The following is a 20167-nucleotide window of genomic DNA, read 5'->3' as shown; positions in this document are numbered from 1 at the left end:
CCCAGTTTTTTACCTAAAAAAAGACAAGTTTAACATTGTATTCAAAATAGCACTAACATGTTAATCATTGTCCTGATCATACTTTATCTGTCTTTATCTCTTAAGATATACCAATAGGGCAGACATCAATTGCAAAGAGTAGGCAAGATGAGCAGCAAGTAATTAACCTGGAAGGGGCAATCATTTAACTGAGGGTGAACACTGGGTACCTCCTTCTTCGGGTGCATGCTTCCAGTCAAAGCCTTGAGATAACTCCAAATGTATCAATAGTTGACAACAACAAACTGCCTTTATTCGACAGCCCTAATCATTTTGTGTGCCCCCAGCCATAGGGGATGCATCATTCACAGGGGAAAAAAAACACTACCTATGGCAAATATTTCCTTAAGTTATACCTCTGCATTTTTAGCGCTTTCTACGTTTAATAAGAATGTTGGTATAAGCATACTGGCAAGACCTTTATGACACCTTGCTTTGCTGGACTTAACGTAGGTATCTTTGGGAGTTTTCACAGGATTATCACCTCTTCAAATGTTTCAGTAAACCACAGTTCTGCTGGCTTTGCTCTCTGTTCAGTAATAGGCCTCCCTAATGACTCCAGCTGTCAGTGTATAATTCTGATAATATTGGCCTAGCCAAGCACAGAATTCTGCATGAGGAATCTGTACTCTGGATCACATTTCAGCCTGAATTCTTACCATCTAACTCTTGAGGGCCACTTCATTGAACTCCTGTGAGTGCCTTACATACTTACCATGCAAGTTGTCAAGCATCGATACTAAGCATTAGTCCTTCTTCAAAGACAGGATCATGATTCCAGTTGTGCCTTAGATGTCTCAGTTACCATCTTCAGCTCAACACCTTGACAGTCCAGATCTTGTAGCATATCTTTATGCAGACGTGGCCTCTAGGTACTAGGAGTAAGACTGTACTTCTGAATGACTTAAAGAAGAACAAATAGAATTAACTCGTCTACATCCAAAGCTCTGCAGAGGATTTTCCCCATATATTTGTGAAAGACGTTAAACCTTATATCTCTTTGGTGAAAGTCATTGGGTATCGGCTCATCAGAAATAACCTGGCTGCAGTCAAGTTTCTTACATGACCTGAAATGCTTTCTGCTTATCCACAGGGCCTTAATGTCTTTGATTACTGCTTGCTCCTTGGATGTGAGACAGCACTAGCTCTAGGTGGGCCACAAAAAAATTCCAGGTTTTGATTACCTCTGCAATAACACTTGAAGAAGTCATCAGTTCTCAGCAACTGCCACCTCTGCCAATAAGAAAGTTCTCTTTGTGCTGGAGAAGGTCATCAGTGCTTCCTAAGGAAAAGCATGGACTTTATAAAATTTGGGTCTGTGAGGTGTGGTACCTCATTGTACCCCATATCCTTCCTCTACCTAATGGCAATATTCTGGACAAGTCTGTTGTCTCCATTTCTAACAGTAGCATGAAGCCCTCCTGGGTGGAAGATCAACATCACACAGCAGCCAGCCATTTTGATGACGATATTTGTAGACAGTATATCTGTGACAGAAGTTTGAAGAGCTAATGAAGGATTTTTTCAGGGTCGGAAAGAGGTTGGCCCTCCCAAGGAAGACATTCCAGTGAACAGAAAGGAAGAAAGGAGAGACTGACCTTTGCAGAAAAGAAAGGAAAAGACAGAGGTCTTCCTCCCTGACCATCTGTAGAACCAAAGCCAAAGAAAACCGTCCTGGACATGAAGTTTCAGTCTGTTGCCAAAGAGAAATTCAAAGCCCATCACAGTTTTCCAAGATGATCATCTGTCAGTTCTTAGTCTGTAGGCTGTGAAATGCCTAGTGCTCTCCACACCCCTTTAGTCCTCAGGAAGAGACACATTCTACCAGAAGCACATCACTTGCCACCAGAACCATTGTTTTCCCCTTCATCCCTTTCGCCCTTACCTCTCAAATGTTTTCCAGCGATGTGACTATATTCCTCTCAAGGCAAAGAGTATTTGCCTTTTTCCCCCTGCTGAATAGATGAGGAATTTACAGCAGAATTTTAGTTGTGTTTGCCACCTGCCTTCAGTTTGTGGACTCCTGTGCTGAAATTTAACCACTGTTCAGTTTCTTTTTATCCTCTAGTGATGCAGTACCTCAGGGTATGCTGCATTTGGTTCCTTTAGTGAAACACCTCTGGTGCTGTGGGATGATATTGTTAACCTCATTATGCTCCAGAAACCTGATTCTAACCCACTTATCATCTGAGGTCCAGCATCTCCCACAGGAAGCTTTGTCTTTTTGCACTTTGATTTCAGCATACTACTGTCTTTTTGTTAGCTGTGGTCTTGTTTTGAAAAATATGTTGGGGCCAGCAGCAGGAGCCCTTTTGTTCTGAGGAGTTCTTTGTTTGGGTCCTAAAGCAGCCCTAAAGGGTTTTTTGTTTTGTTTTCGTCTCCAGAAGAACAGCAGTCTACCATAGTGTTTTATCTTTTGGAGAAAGGAAAAAAGGCTTTGCCTTTTCTTTTGAGAAAATTATTGTCTTCTTTTCCCTACTTCCACCATGCCTTTGGTTCTTTTTCCTTTTGTGAGTATCACCTCTTCTACATTTTTACCCTGAAGGCACTTGAGAGGGAATTAGTAGTTTTGTTGCACATGGACTTCAGATTATTTGAGGGAAAGGGAAATATCTTCCTCTCAAACTGGAAGATTGAACCCAGACTTTGCGAATCTAGAGTTTTAGTCAACTTGCAGGGATGGACTCTGACAGGTAAGTAAGGTTTTTTGATGGATTCAAAAGAATAAGAACCAAACATAGCACTTATAATACTCCTGAAGTGGTAAATAACATGCTATGACATGCCCCACCCCCATTTCCACCAGCCCAGGGCTTTGTGTGTGGTCTGTGGTCCGTCAGGATCATGATCTCTCAGCCCTGATTGCCAAGAACACTTGAAATTGGATTCCACCTCTAATGACTACTTCTAACTGCTCCCCAAGGCAGGTTTATCTGCCGATCATTAATCCAAAAATACTTTGCAGTTGTCCTTTCTCTTTGGATCTTGAGTGTTTACCCACATTAGACACTACATCAGATGTTGCATGTTAGGAGGATTATGTGATATAATAAGGAAAGTTGAAGTAAGACTCTTGGTTAGTCTTCACTTTAATAAAAAAAATAATGCTGGCCGGGCACGGTGGCTCAAGCCTGTAATCCCAGCACTTTGGGAGGCCGAGACGGGCGGATCATGAGGTCAGGAGATCGAGACCATCCTGGCTAACATGGTGAAACCCCACCTCTACTAAAAAAATACAAAAAAACTAGCCGGCCTAGGTGGCGAGTGCCTGTAGTCCCAGCTACTTGGGAGGCTGAGGCAGGAGAATGGCGTAAACCCGGGAGGCGGAGCTTGCAGTGAGCTGAGATCTGGCCACTGCACTCCAGCCTGGGCGACAGAGCGAGACTCCATCTCAAAAAAAAAAAAAAAAAAGGAAAAAGAAAAATAATGCTTAGCTATCCTCATTTAAAGTCCCTCGTCTACAATATGTTTGCTCCCACAAGTCAGGAATGCTGGTGAACCTTAAAATATATAACAAATATTTTTCATGGAAGCAAAATTGGCATTTAAATTGGTTTTGCTGTGCCCGTGTGGCTGAGGTGAGGTTTTCCACAAGCTGATGACATCATGATGAATACCTAATGTGTGTCACCATGGTAGATGACAAAAATATGAGCAAAACATGTTGCCTGCTCTTGAGAGGCTTACAGTTTAGTAGAATAATTTAATTCATTAAATATTTACTGAACTCCTATGCTGTATCCTGGAGCTACAAAGCCTTCAAGAGAACTTCTTATCTGGTAGGGAAGCCATGTAAACAAATAATTACAGAACAGTGTGGTAAGTGCAGCTATAGAAGTTTGTACTGGAGCAGGATTCATTCAACATATGTATAGAGCATCTGTCATACAACAGCCATTGTTCTACATAGTGGGTTTGTAGTGCAGAATCAAAGTGACATAGTTCTTGTCCTTGTGGCGCTTGTAGTCTAGTAGGGCAGGCAGACATTAAATAAATATGTAATATAAGTGACAAAAGTAAAAACAAAATGCTATGAGAGAATTTTAGGGGCAGAAGGTAAACTTTGATTGAATCTAACGGAATCAGGGAGTAGGGGATATTTATATGCTGAGACGTGGAAAATGAGTGTAGATCTCTTCCTGCTACTCATGTAAAGGGATCGGGAAAGACGTTGGCTAGTTATAGCTGAAAGGCCAGTGTGGCAAAGAGTGGTGAACTAGGGAGAGGGTGTGACAGGGTTGAAGAAGACAGGAGCCAAGATTATACAGGACCTTCATGGCATTGGTAGAGGTTTTAGATTGAATTCTAAATACTGTGGGAGCCTGGCACAGTGGCACACATCTGTAGTTCCAGCTACTTGGTAGGCTGAGGCAGGAGGATCACTTGAGCCCAGGAGTTCAAGGCTGCAGTGTTCCATGATTCCACCTGTGAATAGCCACTGCACTCCAGCCTGGGCAACATAGGTAAGACCTCATCCCTATAAAAATAAATACATACATACTGTGGGAAACCAGTGACGGGCTTTACATGCGTAAAAGATCACTGGAGAGTGATCTTTCTGGAGAAAAATTAGAAAATAGGCAAAAACAGAAATGAGACTGCTTTAGAAGGCTCTTGCTGTGGTTTGAGGGTGAGATGATTATGAGCTGGCCTTCAGTAGTGCCAAAGAAGGTAAAGGAAAGTGGACAGAACTGAGAAAGAATGAAGAAAATTTGGAAATGTGGTTGGAAGGGAGGATGAGGCTTTAAGGGAAAGATGACATCCAGTTTCGTGGCTTGAGTAACTGAGTAATTAGATGTGCCGTTTACTGAGATGGGAAGGACTGGAGGAGGAGCATGTTTGTTGGGGAAGATCAAGAGTTCAGGGCAGGTTTTACAGAGAAGGTAATCCTTAAAGCAGGTCGGACATAAGATGTTGTTGTAAAAAGGTAAATGCCAGATCAAGATGAGTAATACAGATAGAAAGTGCTCTGAGCTGTGCAGAAGAGATCAGCAGTTAGGAAGGGTAGGGAAGGTTTCTTGGAAGACATGGGACATGAACTTGCCTATGTGGATTGGATGGTACTTAGATTAGTACAGGAAAAATATTCCAAGTATAGAAATCATATAAATAAAAATATTGAGATAGATTATGTCTTGTGAGTTACCGCATAAGAATTAAGTAGAACTGAGGAGGTTGAATTAGAAATGAGAGGAAGGTAATAGGTGTCAGATTTATTAGGCCATAGAAGTTGGCAGTTTAGGATAGTTAATGTATTTATGTGTTGAATGAATTGAAAACTAGTAGACTGATTTTTAATTTTGTATTTTGGAAACTTGTTGGTGTCAGAATAGAAATAAGGGCTTGGATTGGACTCACAAATCCAATGGGAATAGAAAGAAAAAGTGAACAGGACACAAGTGACTTTATTGGGATGGGGGAGGAAAAAGCATAGTTAATTTCAAGAACTAATTAAAACTTGATAACTTGAAAGATGATTTTTGTCAGAAGTGGAAAAGTGGGGAATGGGGCTCATGGGGTTGGAGTAAGAAGGTTTTAATTTTAAATATGTTGAAGAGGAGTTTCCAGTGGGTTGAAACGTCTCGTGAAGAACATTGAGTCAGAGTAGACCAAGCGTATCTGTGACTTCACTGTTCAGGTTTTTGTTTTGTTTTGTTTTTTAAACCATCTTGAACAAAAAGGAATCAGGTTCTGCGTAAACCCTCAGACTGAGAGATACCACTACTCAATAGCTCTGACAAAACAGAGAAACAGATTGTTCTTGATCCTTTACTGTATGTATCTTATAGTACTTTTTTCCCCTTAATTTTATTATTCTGCCAAGATACTTCAAGTGAACTTTCCATACTTTAAGGACAGTTCCTTTGATCACTTTTATTATAAGATTGTGCCCTTCGCTCTTTTTGTCTTCATAAGTCTTGCCTCCTTACTCTGTCCCTCCAACTTTTTACCCCTTGTAAAGTCTCTTTCAAGCAAGTCTGGTGGAAAGACACTTTCACTTTGAAAGCTTGATGAATACTGTTATCCAGTCAAAACCTTCAGTTTTTGGTCATGCATTCTTTTGATGTCCTAATCTTTTGAGATTGTGGAACCTCTAGACTATTTGCTGACCAAATGGATGACTAGCCTTAAATGTTTAGTCATGTTCTGTTTGGCTGCCCTGTTTTAGAGAAAAATGCTTGGAGGTTGGGGGCTTTCTCATATGAAGAGCTGATGGGTTGGCTACTTTCAATTTCTTTGTCTTAGCATCTTCTTGCTACCTCCCACAGGGATCCATATGGCTTTGGAGACAGTCGAGATTCAAGGCGTGATCGATCCCCAATTCGAGGAAGTCCAAGGAGAGAGCCCAGGGATGGCAGAAATGGCCGGGATGCCCGGGACAGCAGAGACATTCGAGATCCCCGAGACTTGCGGGACCACAGACATAGTAGAGACTTGCGGGATCACAGAGACAGCAGGAGTATGCGCGACGTTCGGGACATGAGGGATCTTAGAGACTTTCGTGATCTAAGAGACTCTAGGGATTTTCGAGATCAGCGAGACCCCATGTATGACAGATACAGAGACATGAGAGACTCCCGAGATCCTATGTACAGGTACATACATAGTTACTCTGCTTGTTTTTTCCGTAAGTTCTTTTTTATGTATGTTCTGCTAAACTAATTGAAAGCTCCATAAGAGCAGTAATTTTGTCAGCCTTATATTTCTAGTGACTGTCAAGTGGTAGATGTGCTGCTGCTCAATAAATTTTGCTGAATGTATGAATGATTGTAAACATTTTTAACAGAAAATAACAGTGTTGGAAAGGTATGGAGAAATTGAAACCCTCAGAAATTGCAAGTAGGAATGCAAGTTGGTATAGCCACTATGGAAAACAGTTTGGCAGTTCCTTAAAAAGTTAAACATAGAATTACCATATAATCTATCAGTTCCACTCCTGAGTATACACTCAAAAGGATTGAAAAGAGGGATTCAGATAGTTGTACATGAATATGCATAACAGTACGATTCATAATAACCAAAAGGTAAAAACAATTCAGATGTCTATCAGCAGATTAATAGATTTTTTTTTCTTTGAGACAAGGTCTCATTCTGTTTCCCAGGCTGGAGTGCCGTAGCATGATCACAGCTCACTGCAGCCTTGACCTCCCAGGCTTAAGTAATCCTCCCACCTCAGCCTCGCAAGTAGCTGGAACTACAGGCATACGCCGCCACACCTGAGTAGTTTTTTTGTGTAGATGTGGAGTCTCACTATGTTGCCCAGGCTGGTCTTGAACTCCTGAGCTCAAGGTATCCTCCTGCCTTGGCTTCCCAAAGTGCTGAGATTACAGGTGTAAGCCACTGCATCTGATATGGATTTTTTTTTAAGTGGTGTATTCATATAATGTGGTATCATTCGGCCATAAAATGGAATGAAGTTCTGATCTGTGTTACAGCATGAAGGATGTTGAAAACATTATGCTAAGTGAAATAAGCCAGACACAAGACAAATATTGTATGATTTCACTTATATGAAATATCAAGAATAGGCAAATTTATAGAGACAGAAAGTAGATTAAAGATTACCAGTGGCTGGAAAGAGGGGAGTTATTATTTCACAAATGCAGAATTCATGTTTGAGGTGATGAAAAATTTTAGATAGATAATGGTGATGATTGCACAACATTGTGAATATAGTGCCACTGAATTGTATACTTAAAAATTGTTAGGCCAGGCACGGTGGCTCACGCCTGTAATCCCAGCACTTTGGGAGGCTGAGGTCGGCGGATTGCCCGAGCTCAGGAGTTCAAGACCAACCTAGGCAACGTGGCAAAACTCCATCTCTACTAAAAAAAAAATAATAAAAATAATAAATAAAAATTGTTAAAATGGCAAATTATTGTTACATACATTTAAGTATAATTTTAAAAAGCACAAGGGAGGGACATGTAATGTTTCCTCAAAACTAATATCAATAATTCCTGCCAGTTATTTTGCATTTAATATATGCCAAAGACTATGCTAAGTGCTTTGTGTACATCATCTCTGTTCATCCCCTCCCATCATTTTGTGAGACAGGTTAATAACTCTATCACAGCCACAGAGCTGATACGCAGTGAGTCCCAGATATAAACCTCATTTGTCTAATCCCAAAGAATTCTCTAGATGATTTTTTCACTATAGGACACAGTTTTATCATTATGAAAATTTCCTTAACTTTTCAGGAGAGAAGGCTCTTATGACCGATACCTACGAATGGATGACTATTGCAGGAGAAAGGATGACTCTTATTTTGACCGTTACAGAGATAGCTTTGATGGACGAGGCCCTCCAGGCCCAGAAAGTCAGTCTCGTGCAAAAGGTAAAGTAGCTGAAACAGTCTATTCCTATTAGTGATAGAACACTTTACAAAAGAGAAAGGAAATTAATAGCCAGTACCCCATCTGAAAAAGGGCTAGTGACTTGGCCAAGCAGTGTATGAAAAGAAGAAATACAACTAGCTTATTAGTGAGTAAAGAGCATTTGGCTTGAAAATGATTTTTAAGATGCAAATTAGTACCATCATCTGGTTTAGACATCCAACAAGAAGAAATAAATATGAAATTCCAGCAATAAGAAATGAACAAAATACTGGTCACTGTGGCCACCACCTGTAATCCTAGCACTTTGAAAGGCCAAGGCCATCAGATCACTTGAGCCCAGGAGTTCAAGACCAGCTTGAGCAACATAGTAAAACCCCATCGCTACAAAAAAATACAAAAATTATCCGGGTGCAGTGCTGCACACCTGTAGTCCCAGCTACTCGGGGGGCTGAGGCAGAAGGATCGCTGGAGCCTAGGATGTTGAGGTCTCAGCAAGCCATGATTGTGCCACTGCACTCCAACCCGGGTGACAGTGAGACCCTGTCTCAAAAAAAAGAGAAAAATGAACAAAAGATTGGCGCTGAAGACATTAAGTGCTTGTTTTTTGCTTGCTGACCAGATAACTATGACTGACTATCTGCATTATCTATGCAAAATAGGCTTTTGGTTTTGTATAACTTTTACCTAACAGCATCTCTTTTTTAGATGAAGACAAATACGTCTTTTTAAAGCCTGGTTTTTCTCAATACATCTTTAAAGTTTCTTAAATTATTTCATGCCTGGCTAAGTTGAAATCTTTAAGAACCTCATTTTTAATTTTAATTTTTTAATTTTAAACTTTACTACTTGATTTTTTCTTTTAAAAAAAACTTTCAAAATTTTTAATTTTAAACTTTACTACTTGATTTTTTTTTTCAAAAAAAAGTCATCAAAAATGCAGATTAGAATAATAATGAATACTATTCTTATCTGTCAAGTTGGTAAGACTTTAAAAGAATGCCAGTACTCAGTGTTGACTAAGGTGTGGAGAAATAGGTACTAGATGATCTACCTCTGTGGAGGTGTAAATTAGTACCAGCCTTCCCACGGAGCAGCTTGGCAGTAAGTATCAGATGCAGCATTAAAATGGCCATGCCCTGGGCTGGGCGCAGTGGCTCATGCCTGTAATCCCAGCACTTTGGGAGGCCGAGGTGGGTAGATCATGAGATCAGGGGTTCGAGACCAGCCTGACCAACATGGTGAAACCCCGTCTCTACTAAAAATACAAAAATTAGCTGGGCATGGTGGCAGGCGCCTGTAATCCCAGCTACTCAGGAGGCTAAGGCAGGAGAATTGCTTGAACCCAGGAGGCGGAGGTTTCTGTGAGCTGAGATCGCACCACTGCGCTCCAGCCTGGGTAACAGAGCAAGACTCCATCTCAAAAAAAAAATGGCCGTGCCCTTTAATCCAGCCATAACATTTTGGTTAATTTTTAATAGTAAAAAATACTAATGCTGGCTATTCTTAGGAGATAGACCAAAGGATTGATTCAGAGATGACCTTTGCCTACAAGTAGCTCAGGATTTAAAATGAGGCCTGTGGCTTGTTTTTATAGAAGGGTCCAGTCCTTATTTCAGTTTACCCTGGTGGTGTCTTGCAGAGCGTTTGAAACGTGAGGAACGGCGTAGAGAAGAGCTTTATCGTCAATATTTTGAGGAAATCCAGAGACGCTTTGATGCGGAAAGGCCCGTTGATTGTTCTGTGATTGTCGTCAACAAACAGACAAAGTAAGAACCCTTAAATATTTCTCCCCAGTAAGGAAAAGAGAGAAATTCAGGCCCCTGTTTAGCACCTCTATTCATTGAATTTGAGCTGTGTATTCTTGCATTGCTGTGCTTTGTTAGTCAGGGTTCTTTCAGTTATAGGTGACAGAAAACTCAATTCAAATTGAGCCCAAAAGGGACATTTTTCATTTAAGCAGAAAGTAACTGGGAAGTTGAGGCACGGCCACATCAAGGGTCAGACCATGTCATCAAGACTTGGTCTCTGTGTTAGTCTCTAAGCACTGGTTTCCTCAGATTTGCCTTTGTTCTCGGGCAGATTTTGTGCTTGAAGAGGCAGAATGGCGCTGGCCCTAAACGTGTGTCTTCTTAGCATAGCAACCCAAGTGGAAAGAGAGCTTTTCTTTCCCAGTGTTTCCACCTGAAGTTCTGCAATTCTTCTTAGATTGACTTGACTCACTTTCCCATCCCTGAGCTTGTCACTTTGGCAGGGGCGCTAGATGTTCTGATTAGCCAGGGCTAAGTCATGTTCCCATCCCAAGAGCTAGAGGTGGGATTAGCCCTGTGGAACCGTGCAGACTGAGAGTGGAAGGAAGAGAGTGTAGGCAGTGGTCAAGCAGAGTAGTATATAACCCCTTCATGGGATAACCCAAATGCCCAATACTTTGGGAGACACGTCTCTGCATTTGTCAGCCAAGAACCAAGTCTTTGTGAAGTGCCATGGCCTTGCAGAACTGTTAGATGACCACGTTACCAAGCTAGGGCTCATAGCATTGTTTCACTGCATCCCTGTTTTACATTTTCTCCCTGAAGAGGCAGAGCAGAGAAGCAGAAGGGAGTATAGCAGCTTACAGGCTTGCCTGTAGCTATGTTCCCTTTCCCCAGGTGCTACTAAGTAAATAACTTCATGTATTTTCTAGCAGTTTGGGGTTAAAGAGCTAATTTCAAGGCAGTGACTAGGGAAATAGGTGTTGAGACACCAAGCAGTCGGCAGAGTTCACAGGCTCTTGGCTGTCTTGTTCAGTGATAGATGCTGCTTTTAACTCTAGAGAGCTGTTTTTGGACACATGATAATAGCTGTTATTTTTTGAGCACCTACTTTATGTACTACCCCATACTAGGCGCCTTACATAAATTATTTTTAATCTTCACAGTAATCATATAAAATGAGTATTCATTCAGCAAATCTTTTCTATGTATAGTAGATGGCAGGTACTGGGGCTGTATAGCCTCATTCCACTGGTGGAGCTTACACCCTAACGGGGCAGGTAATAAAAGCATACAGGTGATGAGTCCTAGGAGAAGAGAATATCAGAGATCTAATTTAGATTGGAGGGAAGGTGAAAGAAATGACATACGAACTGAGCCATGTTACTCTTGTTTTATTAGTAAAGAAACTGATGTTTGTAAGAGATAAATGGACTTGCTTAAGCTTCACAACTTTGCAAATAAATGTTAAGGACCGGGATCCATACCCATGTTTCTACCGTTAAAGCCCATGATTTTCCCACTGTATTATGCAGCCTACCCAAGAAGAGATAAGTGCCACAAGTCTTAGGGAGGAGGATGGTGTTAAGGAAGGACCACTGGACTACAGAATCAAGAGAGGGACCTGGGTATCATACTGTGCTAATGGCAACTTCTCTTGTGACCTCATGCAAGTCACAGCCGTTCTGAGCCGGGGTAGAGAGAGAGTATTGGTCTAGATCCTTGGATCCTCAATATGGCAGTGGGGTAGACTAGGGTTTGAGTTCTCGATAGGAACACACACAACTGGCTTGAGACACAACAATGCAGATTTGGAGTTGGTCACTCACCTAGATCTTACTTGTTTTTACAGAGACTATGCTGAGTCTGTGGGGCGGAAGGTGCGAGACCTGGGCATGGTAGTGGACTTGATCTTCCTTAACACAGAGGTGTCATTGTCGCAAGCCTTGGAGGATGTTAGCAGGGGAGGTTCTCCTTTTGCTATTGTCATCACCCAGCAACACCAGATTCACCGCTCTTGCACAGTCAACATCATGTTTGGAACCCCGCAAGGTACAGAGGCCCAAGTGGGTCAAAATACCAGAGGTAGTCACTAGTCCATTATTAGTCATTTATGCCCTACTCAGAAGAAGCAGGTTTTGGGCAAATGACTCTTAAATCTCAGTTCATATATGGTAGGGCCCCTCTCTTAAGTACCATGGAAGAGTCTTGCGTAGTCATTTATTTATCTGATAGTTTCTTAGTGGATACAGTTCTGAGCCTGGCTCTCTGTTACACTATACTTAGCCCCTAGGTATATACAGTGGTGTGCTGGCACACGTTTAACAACAAGTTCCAGTGTGAGGGGAGGGCATTTATAACATTTGCTAATCTCCATGGTGTAAATACTCCACCATGTTTCAGTTCAAGCCACCAACATAAAGTCACTGAAGGGAGAGTTGGAAAGAAATGTACACAGTTGGCTCTTGCCACTGAGATCTGGCTCCAGCACACCTCTGTCATGTACTCCGCTGAATGTGACAAAGTCCTTGCTTCGCCCAGCTTTCTAATGGAGGACAGAGAATATAATAGGCATTTGGGGTCCTTTTTGTAAGTGTGCTGGAGAAGTAACCAAAGGGACCATGAGAAGTAACCAGAGGGACTAAGAGGCCCTGACCCTATAGAGGCCCAGGCCCAGTTCTCGAAGTCCTTTTCAGAAGTAGCTTTTCATGCATTGAGCCCAGAGGATTAAGACTCCACCAGCTGAAACCCTGCTCCTTGCTCTTACAGCACAGACTTAACCCTTTCCCCACTATACTCAGGATCTCTGTTTGCTTCACCCTTTACCCCCATAACCATACAATTACATAAGGATCTCCAGTGGGTCATTTGTCTGAGGAATAGTCCTCAAGATGTGTGAGGACAGAAGTTCTGAGGAGTCCTCTCACTACCCAGTAAACCATGTTGCCCATGGGTGAGGAGTGGAGGTTATTTAGGGTCACAGTTTGATCTTAATCCATGACTTTTGAACTGCTGAATTAAAAAATAGTAGGCCGGCTCTGTCCTGAGGAGCACAGTGGAGAGCCCGTCTTTCCAGAGGGGCCTGTTGGCCTCCTGCTGCTGGTCTAGAGCCTGTTGGGCCTGCCTCCCGTGGCTGTTCCCCGCATGGTCTGTTTGAATCTGCGGGAGGCTGTCATGTTTCTTTGGTTTTTACTACAAGTCTGTGATCTAGGAATTCCCCCAAAGAACCAGCTGTATACAAAGGTGCATGTCCCCACCAAAGGTATTCATTCACTTCCCTTCCTGCCCTTCATCTCTCTCCCCACACCACCCCACTCTCAATCTCAAGGCTTTTTGTCACCAAAATTATTTTCTTGCTGGTATGAGGTTAGGAAAGACTTGACAGAGTGCAGCAGGTGGGCACTTCAATATGTCATGGAAGAAAATAATTCATGTCATTTCCTCCTACAGAGCATCGCAACATGCCCCAGGCAGATGCCATGGTGCTGGTGGCCAGAAATTATGAGCGCTACAAGAATGAGTGCCGGGAGAAGGAACGTGAGGAGATTGCCAGACAGGCAGCCAAGATGGCCGATGAAGCCATCCTGCAGGAAAGAGAGAGAGGAGCCCTGAGGAGGGAGTGCGCGGGGGCCACCCTCCAGCCATCCAGAGTCTCATTAACCTGCTGGCAGACAACAGGTACCTCACTGCTGAAGAGACTGACAAGATCATCAACTACCTGCGAGAGCGGAAGGAGCGGCTAATGAGGAGCAGCACCGACTCTCTGCCTGGTGAGCTACGTGGCAGGGCCGAGGTGAAGTTCTGACTCTGCATTTCTCTAATCCCCAGGCTCTGTTGGGAGGGTGTCAGGCCCAGGGCTCTTTGGAGTGGGTAAGGGAAATAAGTCCATCCCTTGGGCCATCCATGCTAATATAATGTTAATAATAACTTTATATTTGGGTACTGAATGCTGATCCCTGTAGTTAATGTGGTGGATTGACTAGTATTGCTGGCTCCCTGGTAGCCAGGATGGATGCCCTTTTGTTTTTTAGCAGTTCTCTAGGGGAACTAGCCTATTGTTTTCTGTAAGCAGCACATATGAAGCGGCCTCTTTGGAAAATTGATGTTATAGTCTGTGTACTGTATGATTGATGTGACTCAGTGATTGTTGTTCTTCCTTTGGCTGCTAGGCCTCCTGCCCTTGGGGGGTACTTTGAACCAGATACCTCCCTCTTCTGTCTTCCAGGCCCGATTTCCCGCCAACCACTCGGGGCGACCTCGGGTGCCTCGCTGAAGACACAGCCAAGCTCCCAACCGCTCCAGAGCGGCCAAGTGCTCCCCTCTGCTACACCCACTCCATCTGCACCCCCCACCTCCCAGCAAGAGCTTCAGGCCAAAATCCTCAGCCTCTTCAATAGTGGCACGGTGACGGCCAATAGCAGCTCTGCATCCCCCTCGGTTGCTGCCGGAAACACCCCAAACCAGAATTTTTCCACAGCACCAAACAGCCAGCCTCAACAAAGATCACAGGCCTCTGGCAATCAGCCTCCAAGCATTTTGGGACAGGGAGGATCTGCTCAGAACATGGGCCCCAGACCTGGGGCTCCTTCCCAGGGGCTTTTTGGCCAGCCTTCCAGTCGCCTGGCACCTGCTAGCAACATGGCTAGCCAGAGGCCCGTGTCTTCCACAGGTATCAACTTTGACAATCCAAGTGTACAGAAGGCTCTGGATACCCTGATCCAGAGTGGCCCTGCTCTCTCCCACCTGGTTAGCCAGACCACGGCACAGATGGGGCAGCCACAGGCCCCCATGGGATCTTACCAGAGGCATTACTGAGGCTAAATCTTTCAACTCTTCCCAGTCCCCTCATCCCCTGGCCTCCTCCCACTACTGTGTTCTAAATAGAGCTGTTTGGAGGATGTTCTCTGCGCTCCCAGGCCGGCATCGAGTGTCATCAGTTTCTACCACCTGCTCTCTCTTCTGCCCAAGGCTGTGTTGCTTATTCCTTACAAAGTTTATACTGCATTTGGGGCTGTATCTTTTTTTTGTTTTGTTTTTTGTAGAAAATAAATATCTCCGGGGGTCACTGGGGCAGTACAGGTGTCTGGGCTTATATTTGATGGGGTTTCTCCAGTCCCTGTATCTACTGGATTTGGAGCCAGGCCCAGCTAGCCAAGTATGGAATGGCATTTGTCATGTCAGTAGGCATCACCTTTGTTCATTGTGAACCTACCAGGACTTTCCAGCTTCATACACATCGACCAGAGCTCAAGCTCCTGCCTGCAACTCCTGCCTAGAGTTGAAGAAAAGCAAACTGGCCTTGGCAGGCACAGTGTCATCATACTCTCACCCCACAGGTTTGGGGTCTGCTTGAGGATTCATAAATCAGCCACTCTGGATTATTGAGGAATGGCCATGGCAGCCACAGAAAAAAGAATTTTTCTCCCTGAGCCAAGGTTGTTTTTTGTTTTTTTTCTCTTTTCTTTTTTGTTTTCATTTCATTGGAAGATCTCCAATGAACTGAACAGCTCCAGTCAGCAGCAGTTACCACAAACTGTGAATCTGGGCCCCACCACTTTTCCCCCTTACCAGTTCTGTCAGCATCCCCCTCTCCAGCGGCACTTCCATGGAGTCGATTCTGAGACTCTGGCCATGAACACCCGTTGTTTCTTCAGTGATTTGTTTTGGGCTTTTGGCTCAAAACCCCAGGCTCTTGTTTTTGTCTAGACTCTTACTCTGTTTCCTGAGCAGCAGGAGGTAGGGACCACTTTGATGTCAGACTTCTGGTAGCTGGACATGTTCTCGAGATAGGCGGCTGTTCATGACTTTTGCACCAGAATGAAATTGTTAGAGGGAGGGCTTCTGGCTGTGGTTCTAAATGGAGCCCCAGGAAACTGCCCTCCCCCCAGGGTTTATGCTCAGTAGAGCCCTGTGGATCAATCTCGAGGTCCTCTAGCAGGGGTGAGGGGGAGCAGCGACTTCAGCTGAGTCCCTGCCAGTGGTTAAATAAACAATGGTTTCAAAATTCAAGGTCCCCAAATGGCAGCATTTTATGTTCTGACCTGTTTGTGTTATATAGTGGTTTTTTGTTTTTTCCTCTTTGGAACTCTTGTGTTGTTAATAAAATGAAATGATTACTTTTTAATTAAAATGAAAAAAGTAAAAGCTATGTTCATCTTTCTTGGATGTGAATATGCTCTTTGCAGGATGCTTTCCCCAAGTCAGAGGTGAGGGCTCCTGTCTCGAGGACTCTTGTCTGTTCCCCTCTTGTCCTCAGCATATGATCCGGCCTCAAACCTCTTTGAACCCTGCCTTCTCTTCATAGGTGGCTCACCTAGTCAGAGGCTTTAATTAAACAGTCCAGAGCAAAACCCTATTGGCTAATTACAGTGCTGTGTTCAACATCCTGCTTCTGGTAGACATTCATTATGTCAGCAGCCTTATCCTCTTATTCTAGGAAAGGAAAACAGGATGTGATGAGACCATTTGTGGTTGGTGGCCATTGGTCGGGGGGCACTTCCTGTTTGCATTTTGTCTCAGTTGCCACCCTCTGTTCTACCCATTGTGCAAGGAGTTGGCAGAATTCATAGAACCTGAAGGAGCCTTGAAGAGCATTTAATAGCTTGGGTTGGGTGTGGTGAAGTGGGTGGCATAGGCCTCCGGTGGGTTAGGACCAACGTGCCGAGAGCACTGAGCCTCACCAGTAAGTGCTTACTGCCTCTTGGGGAATATCAGTGCAGCCTGACACCTATACTTAGAAAGTGCTCACTACCTCCTAGAAGATGCCAGTGCGGCCTGACACCTAGTAAGTGCCTGCCAGTCTCTTAGGAGATGATATTAGTACTGCCCTCCAGGCCAGGGCCCCAGAGCTATTGATAGATAAATTAGATCACCAGACCTGGACCATTAGCCCATCTTTTCTGTCAGTGGGGCATCAGTGTTTTTGATTTAAGAGTGTGGGGTCCTCCTGAAGGGCCCCCTGGAGTGTCTAAACAGCACATCTCAGGCCATGAAGGGTATAATAAAATTATTTTTATTGCATTTTGTGCAGACGGGAGTCTAAAAAAGTAATACAGTAAAAGCCATAAAGCATTAAATGGGAGCATTCAACAAGAAAGGAAAGAACCAACCTCTCCCTTTCATATTGGCACAAAGAACACAAGATCAATACTGAGGCAGGATGCGGAATACTGAACACTTACACTGAAAATTAAAGGCAGGCCTAATAATAATAGTAATAATAGTAATAAATACTCTTGATTTGGTTTGCAACCTCTCCTATTTACAAGGGTTTTCAACTTCATTGCATTGCCCTGCACATAGATCGTCTAAAACAAAAGCAACACTAGTTATCACTACAAAGCTATTGAAATATTGCACTCAGAATAAAAGTCACTTGAATGGACATGAAACATCTAACTACAGTGATTATAAAGATAACTTGATGAATGACTTGTGATAACATTCATAACAAATATTGCACATGTAGCACAGAAAACTTGGGTTTTTGTTGTGGGATGTCTGTCTCATCAACGGAAACTTTGCTCTTGCCAACCAGACAATCTGGGCCCAGATAGTGCAACTTTGGTTCCCTAATTGATGTTGATACAGCCCCCTTCTGCACAGCCCACCACATCAGCTCTGAAATATTCAGGTCCCCAGAAGGCAGGACCTGGCTGTGGTTCTCAGAGGCAAGTCTACTGAAGGATGCAGGGGGCTGGTGTCTTAACACCTCCAGCTTCCTGATTACCTGAAAGAATCTATCCAGTCCCCTGATCGAATCTCAGAGGGCACTTGGTGTAACGGGCAGACCTCCAAACCTACCCCAGCCACACCTGACTCTGGGTGGCGCCAGCTCCAGCTCTGCCTTGGGCTCAAAGGAAAAGAGGTGGTGAGGTCAGGAGTACTCAGTGGCCCCAGCTCTGGGAGGTGGGTGAGATGTCTGTCTAGGTGCGCAGGTCAGGGCCCTGGGGCTGGAGGTACTGTACCCAGTCCCAGATGGTGCTGGAACGAGCATGCAGTGCCTGATCCCCTTAGAAACGTGCCTTAGGGGAAGGGAACCCGGCCAACGCGCCTTCTCTAAGGACAGAGCACGCCTCAGACCAGGCTGGTGGGGCGGAAGCGCCAAGGACGAGTTGGGGAAGCCAAAGGCCCTGGGTCCTGGTTAGAGGAGAGCAGACAGGCGCTAAGGATAAAGCGCGTGCGACGCCAGCCCTCCTTCAGGCCCAGGTCCCCGGGAGGCGGAGCTAGAGGCCGCTGCTAAGCAGCGAGGCCCGGCCCCAGGGCACGGAGAAGGCGGCTGGGTCCCCGAGGCGAGGCAGGAGCTGCCAGATGGGGACACGGGAGGGAACATCACGGGCGGCTCTGGGGCCTCCCAGTGGGTCCGGCCCCTAAACCAGAATCGGTCCCCTCCTCCCTCACCTGTCCCAGGGAGGAAACTCCGGGGAGGGGGCGCCCTCCAGCTCCACAGTTTCAGTCTTTGGCGAGGAGCCATGGGATACGGGGAGCAGGCGACAAGCCAACTGAGGAGAGACGCCTGCTCCCCAGCGAAGGCACCGGGGCGGGGCTTCCTCGGTGGGGCGCGGGCCTCTTTGTTTCTTCCCCTTGAGGAGCGCCCCTCCCCTATCCTGGCCCCAACTTGCATAAGAGCCGATGAGAAGAGGTTGCGCGCGTCTCTGCAGCCGCAGTGGAAGCTCACATCCGCTGGGAGGCGAATCCAGGAAAAGTTGGACCCTTGTCTCACCTCATCTCAGAAAAGGACTGGAGGGGAGGGTGGGAAGCCAAGGGTGCGCGGAAAGGGCGAAGAGGCGAGAGCCGGACGGAGGTGTCGAGGGAACGAGACCACCACGACACCCGCCTGGGCCTAAAGCACTTTCGCTCTCAAACTTGAACGTCAAGGAAAACTCAGCTTCCCGAGGCCTCCGTCTCCCAGCAGTGCCCCCAGCGGGAGAGCTCGACTGTGGCGAGAAGTCTGTTGCGCTTCTAGTCACATAAATATGGGGACGTTAAAAATACACGCGATGTCTCCTGTACACTATGTATAGGCTCGGCCGCCCGCGCCCCACGGCTCGGCGAGAAGGGGCGGCGGAGACGGCGAGCGCGGCCTTCCCACCCCGCGTGCCTCCGGGCCGCCGGGAGTCAGGGAGCAGCGCTGGAGGAGCGCAGAGCGAGGACCGCGGCGGGCGTGAGAAGGGGAGGAATGGGCCGCATGGAATACCTGGGGGTCCCCAAGGCCCCAGCTCCTCTCTTTTCCGCGCCTTCTCCGAACCTTTATTGCAGCGTCTCCTTCGGCGAGACGAGGCCAGCCTTAGAAAAAGGGCAGCGCAGACCCACGGGCCAACCGGGCACTGAGGAGCTCTGGTCTCCGCGCGGCGGGGCGCCCTCTCCGAGTCAGCCCCGACAGGCGTGGCCTCCGGGCTTCAGGCAGCGGGATAAGGGGCCAGGACACGGGCACAGGGTCTGTATGTAAACGGTGACAGCGGCGGGGGGCGCGGCGAGGGCTCCGGAGCCGCGGGCCTGGCGCGCTCGGGCCGGAGTGGCAGTTCCTGGCTCTCAGGAGTAGATGGTGATGACCTCGCGGCCGCCGCCGCGGACCAGCATCACCCGGTCCAGGTGCTCTGTGAGGACCTCGAGGAATTCCATGTCTGAAAGCCGGTCAAGGAGAAAGACCAGGTCTCCTTCCCTCCCGACGAAATTGGGGTCGCGCTCGGCTGCCACAGGACCTCTCGCGCCCGTGTCCCTGTCCGAGGTGCTGATCCGGAGGCAGGAACAGCTCAGCTCTTCCATCCCAGAGAGAGGACCCAGGTTCCCTGACGTCCACCTCCCTCTTTCCCCCAATTTTAATTCCAGGATACAGTTTTCGTCACCATTGCGGTTGCGGGGAGGCCCAGGCATGTTGAGCAAAACAAGCTTGGCGTCCCGGGATTTCTTCACGATGACCTCGTTCAGCCGCACCGCCGTGTGCATGCGCCGCACATTGGACTGGTTCCTGCAGCAGGAAGGACGAGTGGAGACCGCGTGAGCCGAGGATAGAGAAGATTGGAGCCAGTCGCCCTTCCA

The 20167-nt window shown here is 45.8% G+C and overlaps 2 protein-coding genes across 3 annotated transcripts in view; one reads left to right on the top strand and one right to left on the bottom strand.

Moving 5' to 3' along the window:
- Positions 1 to 15205, top strand: part of NCOA5 (nuclear receptor coactivator 5) — a 28697-nt gene extending 13492 nt beyond the window's left edge. Inside the window, 7 exon segments of the mRNA XM_033186608.1 lie at positions 6309 to 6635; positions 8244 to 8380; positions 10021 to 10147; positions 11982 to 12181; positions 13580 to 13732; positions 13735 to 13922; positions 14355 to 15205. Of these exon segments, the coding sequence (XP_033042499.1) occupies positions 6309 to 6635; positions 8244 to 8380; positions 10021 to 10147; positions 11982 to 12181; positions 13580 to 13732; positions 13735 to 13922; positions 14355 to 14402 (1180 nt within the window). The 3' untranslated portion in view covers positions 14403 to 15205.
- Positions 15206 to 17120: 1915 nt separating this feature from the next.
- SLC12A5 (solute carrier family 12 member 5) overlaps positions 17121 to 20167 on the bottom strand; it is a 39788-nt gene continuing 36741 nt past the window's right edge. For both annotated transcript variants that reach the window (XM_033186606.1, XM_033186605.1), the window contains exons 25-26: positions 19963 to 20096; positions 17121 to 19752 (exon numbers count right to left, since the gene is read on the bottom strand). In XM_033186606.1, the coding sequence (XP_033042497.1) occupies positions 19661 to 19752; positions 19963 to 20096 (226 nt within the window). In that variant the 3' untranslated portion in view covers positions 17121 to 19660. The remainder of the gene's footprint in view (positions 19753 to 19962; positions 20097 to 20167) is intronic.

Source organism: Trachypithecus francoisi, unplaced genomic scaffold (assembly GCF_009764315.1).
Source record: "Trachypithecus francoisi isolate TF-2019V2 unplaced genomic scaffold, Tfra_2.0 Lachesis_group21, whole genome shotgun sequence".
Taxonomy (NCBI): domain Eukaryota; kingdom Metazoa; phylum Chordata; class Mammalia; order Primates; family Cercopithecidae; genus Trachypithecus; species Trachypithecus francoisi.
Note: the sequence above shows the minus strand (reverse complement) of the source record. Positions and strands in the feature narration are given on the sequence as shown.